The sequence below is a fragment of the Rana temporaria genome, chromosome 4 (genome assembly GCF_905171775.1).
Source record: "Rana temporaria chromosome 4, aRanTem1.1, whole genome shotgun sequence".
NCBI classification, from domain to species: Eukaryota; Metazoa; Chordata; class Amphibia; order Anura; family Ranidae; genus Rana; species Rana temporaria.
Window position 1 is genome coordinate 434,102,579 of NC_053492.1, and position 14,756 is coordinate 434,117,334.

The following is a 14,756-nucleotide window of genomic DNA, read 5'->3' on the forward strand; positions in this document are numbered from 1 at the left end:
GGAAGAAACTTCCCATTTCTGTTAAGAAGTAAAGCTATAATATGTCTATCTGTAGGCAACATCTGTTTCTCACCTACATAGACTTTATCTTGTGATTTGTGGTTTAAGACAGAGCCCAGAATACATTTCCTGTTCTAACTGTAACATACATCAGATGAAAACAGGAACTTGCATTGTCAAGATGGAAGCAGATGCTTGCTAAAGAGATGACGTGTGTCTTATCCTGATAAAGAATAATGTGAAATTCAATAAAATGGTGCGAATAGTGTTGATGAGTATGTCTCAACAAATGAAACTAAAATGACACTGATCCCATAAACAATCACGGATAATGAAAATCGCATCAAATAGGAAAAAACAATGGATTAAAACATAAAACACACTCCCCACTGTGCATGGAAAAATAGAAAACCAAAAGGTTTGTAAACAGAAGTCCCATGTAAGATGACTGGTAAGTAAAAAAAAGTCTCAAAACACTGTAATGAAATGTTTCCAAAGTGCAATAGTGCAAGTGCAAAAAAGGTGAACATCAGTCCTAGTCACGAGGGTAGAAACACCGGATACGAGGGCTGTGATCCCACCACCATGGGATAGGGGTCGGTACTCTTACCGTAAAGTATGGATCCACACACTGGTAAGTGGTGATGTAGTGATCACCTTTTGGTTTTCTATTTTTCCATGCACAGTGGGGAGTGTGTTCTATGTTTTAATCCATTGTTTTTTCCTATTTGATGCGATTTTCATTATCTGTGATTGGTTATGAGATCAGTGTCATTTTAGTTTCATTTGTTGAGACATACTCATCAACACTATTTGCACCATTTTATTGAATGTTTGAATATATTCATTCACTTATTTAGCGCTGCACACTTCATCCATCATTTGTGCTAGCAGCTATTTCTTTCCTATTTCACCTGGCAGCGCGGTAATATCCTTCCATATACCTTATCCTGATAAAGGAAGTCCTTCCTAAGCCACCACTTTATCGTCTTTACAAACTGCATAAAAACTGTGAATCTGTGTTCAATAAACTAGAGACCTTTTGATAACACTCCGTAACTGTTCATGTGTATCATTGAGTTCTCTCTCAGATCTGACGGATCACTGAAGTGTTATTTTGCATTACCTAAGAATACACCTGGGTGGTTATTTTACATATCCTCATCATTTTGGAACCTTCATACTCCAGGCCCTGATCCGAGATTACAAAATCCAGAAAAAGCTTAAACCACAGCTTTCTCTACTCACAATAAACTTGCTTGAGTTTCTCAAACTGCAAATTTGAGAAAACTGTGTCATCCTTACATCCCTTTTCTAATCTCACACCGCCGAGGCAGGGCCTCACTCTGTCACAATGTGGTAGACGACTGGGTGAATGGATGGACAGAAGGGTGGGTAAAAGAAATTCTAAGGCAGAACACTTAGCTCAATTATGATACAATTTTAATCAAATCCCACCAATATAATCTGATAATGACTTGATATGTTCTTTGCATACATAGTAATCTAATGTATTTTTATACAATTATAGAGGACACAGAATCATGGAACATATTCAAGGCTTCCAAAACAGTAAGTTTACTCTGTTATTCTTTATTATCTTATTACTTTTTTCCACTATTTGTATTTATTTTTTATTCTTTCTTTAACTTATATACTGTACATGCTCATATATATTACTTACTATCTCAGCCAATGATTCTCACCTTTAGTAAAGTATAACAGCAAAAGGTGTAAAAGTTTATGACATAAAAGCAAAATGTGTGACCTGTGTCAGAGGCACACAGGCTTAGGAAACAAAGAGAATTATACAAAGTCATGCAAGTGGCTTAAAGGGACACTAAAAGTTCCCTTTTTTTTTAAAATAACAAACATGTAATACTCACCTCCACTGTGCAGCTTGTTTTGCACAGAGTGGCCCTGATCCTGGTCTTCTGGGGTCCCTCGGCGGCTATGTCTCAGCACCTACCCGCATCAGCTAACCCCCTTCATGGGAAGCTCTCTCCCAAGGGGGTTAGCTTGCGGGCGCGCTTTAGCAGCCGACTGTATCACTCGGCCCAGCCCCCCAGCGCGCCGCGTTATTGATTTGATTGACAGCAGCGGGTGCCAATGGCTGCGCTGCTATCAATCAACCAATGAATGAGCCGAGAAGCCAGCACGTTCATGGCGCGGGACTTCAGAGGGGTAAGATAAGTAAATTGGGGGGCTGGGGGGCCGCTAATCCTCAGATGTTTTTTCACCTTAATGCATAGAATCCCTTTAACAACCACTTTAAATAAATTGTATTTTTATTTTTTTCACAAAACTAATTGCACTCCTGTGATCCATAGGAGAAGTACAGACAAACAAGCTATTGGCTATTCTTCTCTTTTAAGGCTAAATGAGAGATCTGGGGTCTTTTTGAGGATAAGGACCTATCATGCTTTTTCTATTACAAGAGTTGTTTAAATTCCTTGTAATAGGTATAGAAGTGATAAAAAAATAAAGGGACAGTGTAAAAAAATAAATAAAAAAAAGTAAAATAAATAAGAAAAAAAAAAGATTTAACGTGCCCCATCCCTCCATACTTGAAGCTAACGCATAACTAAGACGAGTCTGCATATGTAAACAGTGTTCAAATCACACATATGAGGTATCATTGCGATTGTTCGAGCAATCGCAATAGTCCTAGTGCAGGACCTCATCTGTAACACTAAACAGGTAACCTGTAAAAAATGTTTAAAGTGTCACTTATGGAGCATTTTAATTACCGTATTTTGTCGCCATTCCACAAGCGTGCGCAATTTTAAATCGTAACATGTTAGGTACCGTATTTATCGGCGTATACCGCGTACTTTTTTGTCCTGAATAAAGGGCAAAATCGTGGGTGCGCGATATAAGCCGATACCCGCTTTCCCGCACCGAGTTTGAATACTGCGCCGGCATATACCGAGCGCAGTACACTCGTGTATAGTCGGCCAGTCTCGGCTCCTCCCGAGCTCACGTCCTGGACGTACAGGACGTGAGCTCGACAGTAGCCGAGCCTGCCCGTGTGTACTGCGCTCGGTATATGCCGGCGCAGTATTCAAACTCGGCGCGGGAAAGCGGGAAACGAGCGAGGAGGACGCCCCTGAAGGACACCAGACCCGACGAAGAGGACACCCGAAGCCGCAGACGGATGCCGGACCCGAGGAGGCCGCCGATGGACGCCGCGCAAGACACCAAAACTGTAAGTACAAAATCCTTTTTTCCACAGGAATTTCTGGCCAACTTTAGGTGTGCGCGCTATACACGTGAGCGCGCTATACCCCAATAAATACGGTATCTATTTACTCAGCGTAACAATATCTTTCACATTATACAAAAAAATTGGGTTACCTTTAGTGTTTTTTTTTAATTCATCAAAGTGAGTTCAAAAAAAAATTGTGTTTGAAAGACCGTTGTGCAAATACAGTGTGAGATCAAATATTGTAACATCTGCCATTTTAATATTTAGTGTTCCTGCTAAAAAAATATATATGTTTATGGGTTCTAAGTAATGTTCTACCAAAAAATACTGATTTTAACTTTAGCAAAATGTCAGAAAAAGGCTGGGTCAGCAGGTGGTTAAAGGCAGTTTTTTTTATCATAATGCATTTTACGCATTAAGATAAAAATCCTCCTGTGTGCAGTAGCCCCCCTCAGCCCCTAACACTTACCTGAGGTCCCTCTCTGTCCAGCACTCCTCAATACTAATGCGAGAAAATAAAACGTCACCAATCGCGTCCTTCAGTCAACCAACCAAAACCTCCTCCAAATCCCGCTACAAATGTAAGGGAGAACGAAGATTTGCAGTCCAAGGACCTCGGCTCTGGAACGCTCTACCCACGACCATCCGCATGGAAGAAAACCATTGGGCTTTTAGAAAAAACGAAAGACCCACCTCTTCTGAAGGAGCAGGATGACACTGGATGCAAAAAGCACCTTGAGGCGATTTAGTTGCATTTGTAGCGCTATACAAGTTACTCACTCACTCACTCACTCAGCGATGTCCACAAGTATCTCAGACATCCGAGATTCTCCCTCGTCCATGATTGGCTGAGACACAGCAGCTGCGCCATTGGCTGCTGCCAATCAAAGGCAGCTAGCCAATCAGGAGAGAGAGGGCAGGGCTCCATGTCTGAATGGAAACGGGGAGCTGTGACTCAGCTCAGGTGCCCCCATAGTAAGCTGCTTGCTGTGGAGGCACTAAACAGGAAGGGGGGGGGGGCACCGAAGAGGGACCAGAGAAGCGGAGGATCTGGGCTGCTCTGTGCAAAACAACAAAGCAGGTAAGTATAACATGTTTATTATTTTTACAGAGAAAAAAACGAGACTTTACAATCACTTTATTAAGTTCTTTTATTGGTTGTTAAAAATGTGTACCTATAGTCTGACCATAGGTATGCTTAAAGGCTCAGAACCAAACAATGATCTTAGAATGGTTAACAATGAAGATGAAAACTTTGAGTCTGAATTAAAAACAAATTCACATGATAGCACTACTTCTGAGAACAACTTATCTGTCTTGCAGCTTTCTAAACAACCACATCTATATAAATTGTATTATGCCCATAATGCTTTCACCATGCGGAAAAATAAATCGCATTTAACTAATCCTGGATTCTTTCATTGTATATAATTTCATTTAGTTGTATCCATTTATGTTGCTTCTCTTTGTTCTCCAGCAATAATATGCATGGCAGTTTCCTACATTAATGGATCTCACACTGCACTTTTATGTCGATTAAAGCCTAGGGGGCATGCCGCTCTAAAAAGTATTAAAATACAAAAAAATGTACAAAGGAAAAAAGCAATTCTTTCATGGTGATGAGTTCCATCAACTGAAAATCATGTGCAGGAGTGTGAGGTGGCTTATGTTCATTGTTCATCAAACTGGCGGTGTTCTTAAAGAGGTGTAAAAAGAGTTGGTTAAAATATGACAGACAAAAAAAGAATAATCTTAATGTGTCTATACTTACCATAGATACCTACATTCTTGGGGCAGTCATATTCTATAGTTATTTTTGTTTCCAGAGTATCTGCTTCACCCTTGGCACATTATTGAATGAGATAGAAAAAGACATGGGCCCTGATTCACAGACACTGGCGCATATTTATGCCGCCCTAGCGTATCTCCTTTACGCTACGCCGACGCAGCGCAGAGAGGCAAGCACTGAATTCACAAAGCCAGTGCTTCCAAATCTGCGCTGGGTTTCCAAGGCAATCACGTTGGAACAACTGCCTAAGATACGTCGGATCACTGCCTACGGCGTGAACGTAACCTACGCCTAGTCATATTCACGTCCTACGTAAACTACGTAAAATACGTCGGCTTGTGTTCCCTGGTGCAGCCCTTTGCATGGATGCTGCTGAGTTACACCTCCTTTATGGGGCATAACTTTACGCCGGACGTATGACTTTACGCGCACTGCGTCGGATGGACATACGTTCGTGAATCGGCGTATCTCCCTCATTTGCATATGTGAATAGAAAATCAATGCGAGCGCCAAATACGTCCAGCGTAAATATGCCCCCACTCTACGCCGGCGTAGGCAAGTTATGTCGGTCGGATGAAGCCTATTTTCAGGCGTATCTTAGTTTTGTGGGCGCAGCGCACAGATACGACGGCGCATATTTTCACTTACGCGGCGTATCTCGAGATACGTTGGCGCAAGTGCTTTGTGAATCCGGGCCACTGAGGCCTAAAAGAATTGGTTAATATCTGGTAGAAAAAGAGAACCTGAATAAGAACAAGCAATTCTAACTTGTCTATTAATACTGTACTGTACATCAGGGGTCCCCAAACTTTCTTAACAAAAGACCAGTTAACTGTCCTTCAGACTTTAGGGGGGCTGGACTCTGGCCAGTGGTCATTGGGAATACAAAATGTCCCTGCATCAGTGGGAGTAAACGATTCCTCATGATTGGTGTCAGTGGGAGGAATTGTGCCCCATGATTGCTGTCATTGGCAGGAATTGCGCCCCAATTGCGCTCCTGTAGACGTGTTCCCCAGCTCTCTGCCCATACCTCTGTATGAGCTTTCAGTTGGGAAGCTAAAGGAAGTGTCAATGAACTATGAGTGCACTGATTATAACATTCATATAGTCCATAGAGAGCTACAAATCTGTCTGCCACGGTGGAGGACAGGACTTGTAGTTTATTCATTCACAGATCTCTGTGAATAAATGATGCAGCTGTGTGGGTGGGGCCCTGCACAGCCTCGCCAATGTTAAATGTGACAGTGGTTATGAGAGGTAGGAAAGTTATAAGCGACTAGTCAACCAACCCGATCCATGTTGGGTGTGAATGATGGCCTTAGCCAGAGCTGCTCTACTAACCACGGTCCCTAATGCATTTCGCCCGGCCACTGGGGCTTAGTCATGAAGGTGGAAGACAGGAGCAGGATGGGAAAACCTATGAATCAGCCGTGAAAACAAATGTGCAAACATGCATGTTAATTTGATGATGGAGAAAATCATGAGGTGAAAAAAAAAGAGCCTAGGAATTGAAAGGTAAAATAAGCATTGTCCAAGTTAGTATGTTTCAAAACTGTCTTATTATATAGAAAAGAACTTCAATAATTAAAAAGGTAAATAAAATAATCTATGGTTGTACATTTTCTTTTCAATGATTCCCAATGTTTTGGGGTGTTTCAAAAGTTTTGTACATAGTACTGTATGTCGGCCTGGGGTACCCCTTTCATTTGAAAAGCAGAAATATTTTGGCAAAGGAGGAACATGGGCTAATTTTTCAGAAGCGATATGCACCATACTGCACAAAGTACTACTGAGAGGAACATGAGCCCAAGAATTTAAAGTGGAACTATGAACAAAATCGAAAATTACATATACAGTATAAGGCAGTCTGTCAGTAGCATTACCACAGCAGTTTATGTTTTTTCAAGTCTCCCCTAATTTTATTATTTATTTCTTGGCGGGGGGCCTGACAGGAGACTCAGCGAAGTGGCAATCGAGGGGGGGGAGGAATGTTAGCGGGGATCGATCGAGCACTGGGGGCGGGTGGTAGGTTGGTTATCACATAAAATCCCGATAAAATACATTTACGTTTTGGTTGTAAAATGAAAATTTCAAGAGGTATGAATCCTTCTTCAAGGCACTGTGTAGGCTGTGCCTGCTTCCACCAAAGTGGGATGAAACAATGTTGCTGGGGGAATGGCTATCGGCACTGTTACATTTGATTCACAACCATGTAGGTTGTCAATCAGCCTATGGCCACACCCAGTCCTGCCAACAGCTTTATGGATTGACAGCACTGTCTCTGGTGTTGAAACCTCCCATTGTGAGCTGCAGTGTCTGGAAGGGGAAGCAGATGAGACACAACCAGAGGGGTTTGACCCAGTCTTGGAATGTAAAGGAAGATTTTTGTTTCACGTATGAGGCTTGGCATCACAGAAAAGGTGTATTTGGGACTCGGTTAAACTGTCATACAGGAGACTTTATTTGTACAAAGAATATTTTTATTAGTATGTAGCACCCTCTACCTAGCGTAGGTGCTAGCGTGAGTTTTTTTTAGAACAGGTAAATTTAGGCAGGCCTAGCTAAAAGCTAGGCATGTTTGTTTTGATCTGTGGGGCTGGGAGTGGCTTAGAGTAGGCTGGTGACTCACAGCTGGCTTCATCTTTTGGTCACCTCCCTTCTGCTTTTAAAGGCTCCTAGAAGGAAGGTGGGGAAGAAGGGTGGAGCTGTCTGGGGTGTTCTAAGGAGGCCTGACCAATCCCCAACTTGGATTGTCAGGGGGCAGGCTTTCTTAAATACCTAGAGTCAGCCCAGCTGGGGAGGAGTTGTTCGGGTGGAAGAACTGGAGATGGAGTATTAGGCTGTTGGGGCCTTTGGGGAAGCTCTCCAGTCGGGGGGGAAGACCTTGGGCCAGGGGCTCAGAGCTGAACAGGTACCCCACACAACTCAAGGGGTGTCCTGAACAGGAGCAGGAGAGGACAGCGGGGAATACTGCCGAGCAAGTCTCCAGGAGGGATCCACCAGGTGTTGGTGAGAGGCAGGCACAGTCGGGAGAGCTGGGAGGCATGCCGGAGCGGACTGGGAGTGTGCAGTCAGAGTAGGATGTAGAGCCAGCAGGAGAGACTGTAATGTCATGGCCAGTGAAGTTGGGCCGCTGCAGCCGGAGAGCTGTCAGGGTCTACAGAGGGCTGACTGGGATCAGTAGTCCACCAAAAAGGACGACTAGCATTCAAACTTTTGTTGCTACACCATAGGGGCCTGCAGTCCCTATAATAAGGTACTTTTGCTAAGGCCTGCGCCTGAAGAATCGTACTGGAGGTAGAAGGAGAGATAGTCTGTAGCAAGTGTTGTGCAGGCAGGGAAAGTATCTAACTTGTCCCAAACCATGCAAGAATATTTTTCCTGGGCATCCTATGAATTCCTTAACCCCATCCAAGTTTTAATTCCTCCAAAAAATACAAAAACAAATCTGATAGACTTGTTCATTGTCTTGGAGTGTCTGGAGGTGAATGCCGGGCTGGGCAGGGTGACAGGTGAGCCACAATCACTCAGCAGCCCCTACGAGGGTACCGCTACAAGTACATTAATTGGGTACTCTGGCCTAAATGATCATTTTTTATAAAGACTGAGACTGAAGGCGCATACATTACAATGCATTCAACGTGTCTAATTATCACTCTCTTCTGTATTGTAGAATACATCTAAGGCTGCGTAATGATGTGTCACATTCCTTCAATTAACGCTCAGCTGTGTGTTATTGTTTCCTCTAATGGAGTATATTTATCACTGGAAATTGGGCTGTCAGTAAACAAGCTAGAACAGAAAACACCCAAACAACATAGAGCTGTTTATGATGATGTAAACCTAGAAGTATCAAAGCATCCGAACAACCAGATTAGCAGCAGGTTCTGTTATATACTGGAGATGAGCGCAGTGTTTTCCACCAAATGAAAATGTAATGATTTTGCAGTTTGCATCATTTTGCAGAAGTGAAAACTTTCAACTTTCTATATTAAACTGCTTTGGCGCACTAATGCCCCGTACACACGATCTGACTTTCCGTGAAAACAAGTCAGACAGGCTTTTTTTTCCTCTGAAAGTCTGACCGTGTGTAGCCTCCATCTGACTTTTTTTGTCGGAAGTCCGACGGACCTAAGATAGAGAAGCTGTTCTCTTTCTTTCAGTCGGATTTCCGATGAAATCACGGCGAACTTTTGCGCGGTCAAAAGTCCGACCGTGTGTATGAGGCATTACTTTTTTAATTTTTTTTTTAGAGGGTGATTTTTTGGGGAGGAAAGTTTTTAGTTTAGTTCTTTGTATTTGTGTGTGTTTTTTCTTTCTTTTTTTGTGTATGTATTTGTGATTCATTTTTTTAATTTACTCACTTGAGCTCTGTAAGGTTTTACCCCCTTCTTGACTAGAGCATTTTTTGCTATTCAGCACTGCACTCGTTTTTTTTGTTTTTTTGTTTTTTTTTAACAGAAAGAATCACTGCACTACTTTAACTAGAAATTGCTCAGTCATGCAACACTGTGTGCAATTTATTTTTTTCACACAAATAGAGCAGAGGTGTCCAACCAATGGCCCGGGGGCCACCTGTGGCCCTCAGAACCCTCTGATGTGGCCCACGACCTCCTGCTCTGGAATGGAATAGAATAGAATACTGTTATTAAAGGTACGTTTTTATTACTAAAATCAGTGGGCCAGATCCACAGTGAGAGTACGCCGGCGTATCTACTGATACGCCGGCGTACTTTCAAATTTCCCGCGTCGTATCTTTAGTTTGAATCCTCAAACCAAGATACAACGGCATCTGGGTTTGATCCGACAGGCGTACGGCTTCGTACGCCTTCGGATCATAGATGCAATACTTCGGCGTCCGCTGGGTGGAGTTCGCGTCGTTTTCCGCCTCGGGTATGCTAATTAGCTATTTCCGACGATCCACGAACGTACGCGCGGCCGTCGCATTCTCTTACGTCGTCTCTAGTCGGCTTTTTCCGGCGTATACTTAAAGCTGGTATTTTGCGGCATATAGATAGACTTGCCATGTTAAGTATGGCCGTCAGTCCCGCGTCGAAATTAGAATTTTTCTTTTTTTTGCGTAAGTGGTCCGTGAATAGGGATGGACGTAATTCACGTCTAAGTTAACAAAATGACGTTGTTGCGACGTCATTTTGCGCAATGCACGGTGGGAAATTTCGAAACGGAGCATGCGTAGTTCATTCGGCGCAGGGACGCGCTTCATTTAAATGAATCACGCCCCCTAATCGCCGATTTGAATTCCGCCGCCAAAGATACACTACGCCGCCGTAACTTACGCCGCAAATTCGTTGTGGATTTGAAACAAAGCCAAGTAAGTGGCAGTGGGGTTTATGTGTATGGAGCCAGTAGGTGAACTCTAAGGCCCCGTACACACAGTCGGACAAAACCGATGAGAATGGTCCGACGGACCGTTTTCATCGGTTCACCGCTGAAGTGGCCTGATGGTCTGATGTGTGTACACACCATCAGTTCAAAATCCGATCGGGTCAGAACGCGGTGACGTAAAACACACGACGTGCTGAAAAAAACGAAGTTCAATGCTTCCAAGCATGCGTCGACTTGATTCTGAGCATACACGGGTTTTGAACCAATGCTTTTCTGTACTAACCATCGGTTTGGTCCTATGGGGCAGCGGTCCATCGGTTCGGTTTTGAAGCATGTTTTAAAATTTTGGACTATACACACGGTCGGTTTGGTCCGATGAAATGAACTTTGGTTCATTCTCATCGGACCAAACCGACCGTGTGTACGGGGCCTAAGAATGCAGTAAAGTATTTTGCCAATTAAAAAATAAAAACGACAACAATGAGGACTCAGCCTGACTGCACTGACAAGGAGGGCAGCAGTCTAGATCACGGTTTCTCAACTAGGGTTCCTCCAGAGCAGGGGTGTCAAACTCAATTTCATTGTGGGCTGCATCAGCATAATGATTGCCCTCAAAAGGGCCGGTTGTATCTGTAAGATTAGATGTCCAGCGCATCCCCACCTTTACATTAGATGTCAAGAGTCACCCCACCATCAGAAGTTGAGTCCCCCACTCTCCCTTACATCACAGTGCACCCCCCTTTCCTTATGCTGCTGCTGGGAAGAAGCTGGATGCATTGCTTGAAAGCAGAAAGTAAGGGTCTAGAGTAAGACCAGAGGAGGGCTGGAGTTCTCCTGAGAGGTGCGAGGGCCACATGAAATGGCCTGGAGGGCCGGATTCGGCCCGCGGGCCTGGTGTTTGACACCTGTGCTCCAGAGCTTGCTAGGGGTTCCTTGAGCGATGATCAATGTTTGCCTCTCAGATAAGTTCCCACTGACACCATTGGTCTTTTTAGCTTTCTGTAAGGGTTCTTTTTTTCCCCAATGACCACAAGTGTAAGGAGCATTTTGGTTCGATTTCCCTGAGCCCGGAAAGTTATTTCAAGGGTTCCTCTGTGTTGAGCAGGTTGAGAAAGGCTGGCCTAGATCCTTTCTATTATATTATTCTTGTTACTGACAGTCAATAGCATGATGTGTGGGGTGGCTGTGTTATGCCCCTTGAAGCTCTGATGACCAACATCACAGTATATGTTGGCTGGCCCAGGTCCCATTAATCTTTTCAAGGTCAACAGGAATATGAATGTACTTTATAATATATAGTGGCAAGTCCTCCTTAGTTTTGTTACTGATTGATACTTTTCTTATTTTTTTTTTTTTGAGGGAGGATGATCTGAAATGCCTTAACTTTCTTAAGGAACTAACAGATGACATCTTACTTAGAGGTGGTGGCTCCAGCAGGTAAGTACACACAGGTCATAAGTGAATGCAGAGCTGGGCAGGCTGACAGACAGACCACAATTCTCAGCAGCCCTTAGAGCCCATTCACACCTAGGCGTTTTGTCGCCTGTAGTGTGACGCCCGCTGCCGCCCCGACACGCCAGAGGGATGATTTAACATTGCCCTCTATGGAGATGGTTCACATCTCCACGCCTGCCGCCTGCCGCCTGCCGCCTGAAAAAAAGTCCCGGACCTTTTTTTCAGGCGGCTTTCGGCGTTCAGCATAGGAGATGGGAACCATCTCCATAGGGGGACAATCTAGGGGCACATCTAGGCGGACAATCACGGCGTTTTGTCGCCGCAAAACGCGGTACAAAACGCTGCTATTTGACGCCGCAATTCGTGGGACGAAACGCCGCGATTTTGTCCGCCTAGATGTGAATGCAGTCTTACTGGGGTACCAATACACAAGTTTTTTTTTTTTTTTTTTTTTTCATCTGCTGATCCTGCCAGTAACACACTTGTTGTCCTAGAGGGAAAACGCTCACTTGCTGTATTATATCTATTGAAGGATAGCAATTTCACCCTTAGCTGCCCTCCTGGTTTGGACTACAAAGAAACCTCCCCTTTTCACATTCTCTGTTATATAGGTAGAAGGAGTTGTTTAGTTCATAGACGATGGTTAAAGTGGAGGTTCACCCAGAAATGACAATTTTTAACCTTAGATTGATGCTCATTTTGTCAAGAGGAATCGGCTATTTTTTTTTAAATCGAAGCCGTACTTACCGTTTTAGAGAGCGATCTTCTCCGCCGCTTCCGCGTATGGGCCTGGGCGTTCCTATTTGATTGACAGGCTTCCGACAGGCTTCCGACAGTCGCATCCATCGCGTCACGATTTTCCGAAAGTAGCCGAACGTCGGTGCGCAGGCGCCGTATAGAGCCGCACCGACGTTCGGCTTCTTTCGGCTACTCGTGATGCGATGGATGTGACCGTCGGAAGCCTGTCGGAAGCCTGTCAATCAAGAAGGAACGCCCAGTCCCGAAGACCATACCCGGAAGCGGCGGAGAAGATCGCTCTCTAAAACGGTAAGTACAGCTTCGATTTTAAAAAAACTAGCCGATTCCCCTAGACAAAATGAGCATCAATCTAAGGTTAAAACATTTTTTTAGGGTGAACTCCCGCTTTAAGAAAACAAATAACATTGTTTGAGACACCGGTTCAGTACATAGAAAGTTACAAGGACACTGGAATTCTGGCAGGATCAACAGGTATTATTCAGTACTTGCAGAAAATGTTCTTTGCCTAAAAACAGAAAATGAATGCAACAACTACAACTAAGGACTGGTTAGCTGCTTATATTAAATTGTGTATTCTTGGGTATTGATATACTTTAGTTTATTGGGGAAACCAATGTTCTGTATTGTTTAGCAGACAGTTCAAACACTACCACTGATATGATGTCTTACCTGGTAGGCAAGGATAATTGGGAGTCATTTTAAAGAAGGAGTACATACAAAAAGAATGTGATTACACTCATGCTCCGTACACACAATCGGTTTTCCCGTTGGAAAAAGTCTGATGAGAGCAGGATCTCTTTTTTTCCCATCTGAAAAAAGGGAAAACTGCTGGAAAAAGATAGAGAGCAGGATCTCTTTTTTCCCGTTTGAAAAAAAACCTGATCGGAAATTTCCAATCGTGTGTACAAATCCCATACGTGCAAAATTCCGACGCATGCTCGGAAACAAGTCAACTTAATTTTCTCGGCTCGTCGTAGTCTTTTACGTCACTGCGTTCTTTGCAGTCAAAAGTTCACCGAACTTTTGTGTGACCGTGTGTCTGCAAGGCAGGCTTGAGCGGAATTCCGTCGGAAAAAACATCCCGTTTTTTTTCTGACGTGAAAACCACTCGGGACATCAGAGTAGTTTAAAAATAGGTTTAGCAAAGTTCAGTAAATATACTTTTAGACTGTATATGCGAGTTTGCTAATGTTCTCTATGTCATTGCCAGTGCAATAGACCGTGTTTTTCAAGACCACCTTCAAAGAAAAAATCACAATATCCCAGAGGTAGGTACTTTTCTTCTAAGTCCTTATTGAAAGTCTGCTAAAAAACAGACTGCAGTGCTGGGCTTTCTTATTTGAAAGTTCATAATGGTGTACATACTGAGTGTGATAGGTGTATCCTGTAGAAAACAAGGGTTTTATGAAAAAAAAAATGAAAAATGAAATGTAAAACATAATATTTTAATTTTGTAAATTTTTTAAAGAAACAATAGACTTGTTATATGCTTATATAAATTACTGTATATACTCGAGTATAAGCCAAATTTTTCAGCACATTTTTTTGTACTGAAAATGCCCCCCTCGGCTTATTGAGTCACCTTTTTGCGCCTGATCTCCTGGACTTTGGGAACTTTTTTTTTTTTGGGGGGGGGGGGGGGGTGAGTAATATTTCCCTGAGTCCGGATCAAAAAAAAGTGCTGGCAGCAGAGTAAAAGAAAAAAACACTAATTCAAGCAATAATGTATTTATTTAAAAATAAAATATTACATTTATTTTAAATTCAACTTTGGCAAACACCAGAATATTGCATGATTTGAATCTATTTTATTCACCAGCAGCACTTGGAATGAGTGAGGGAGGAGCAGTACTTGAGGCCAATTAGGTGCCCTGCATGCACATGTGTGCTGACAATGAACATGATACATGAAGGAGAAAATAGAGAAATTACCACATCAGTCTAATTTCTGCACTTTCATTGACCAGTCAAAAGCTGGGGGCACGGAGGTGACTTCTCTTTATTTCCTAACTGCAGCAGAAAAAAGTCAGGTCACCACCCTGATTCTGCTGGGTGGGGGAGGTCCTGGACAAAACTAAGGTCGGCCATAAATGGTTAGAATTCCGACCAGAGCAGCAGGAACCAGCCAAGATTCGAACCATGTACGGGCAGGCTGAATGTACTAAGTTGATCGGTTGATCCACTAGGGTACAACCAGCC

The 14,756-nt window shown here is 43.3% G+C and overlaps 1 protein-coding gene across 1 annotated transcript in view; it reads left to right on the forward strand.

Annotated features, from left to right (window-relative positions):
* LOC120937903 (spermatogenesis-associated protein 7 homolog) overlaps positions 1 to 14,756 on the forward strand; it is a 248,135-nt gene that overhangs the window by 165,778 nt on the left and 67,601 nt on the right. The window contains exons 8-10 of the mRNA XM_040351450.1: positions 1,532 to 1,572; positions 11,703 to 11,780; positions 13,768 to 13,825. Coding sequence (XP_040207384.1) covers positions 1,532 to 1,572; positions 11,703 to 11,780; positions 13,768 to 13,825 — 177 coding nt within the window. The remainder of the gene's footprint in view (positions 1 to 1,531; positions 1,573 to 11,702; positions 11,781 to 13,767; positions 13,826 to 14,756) is intronic.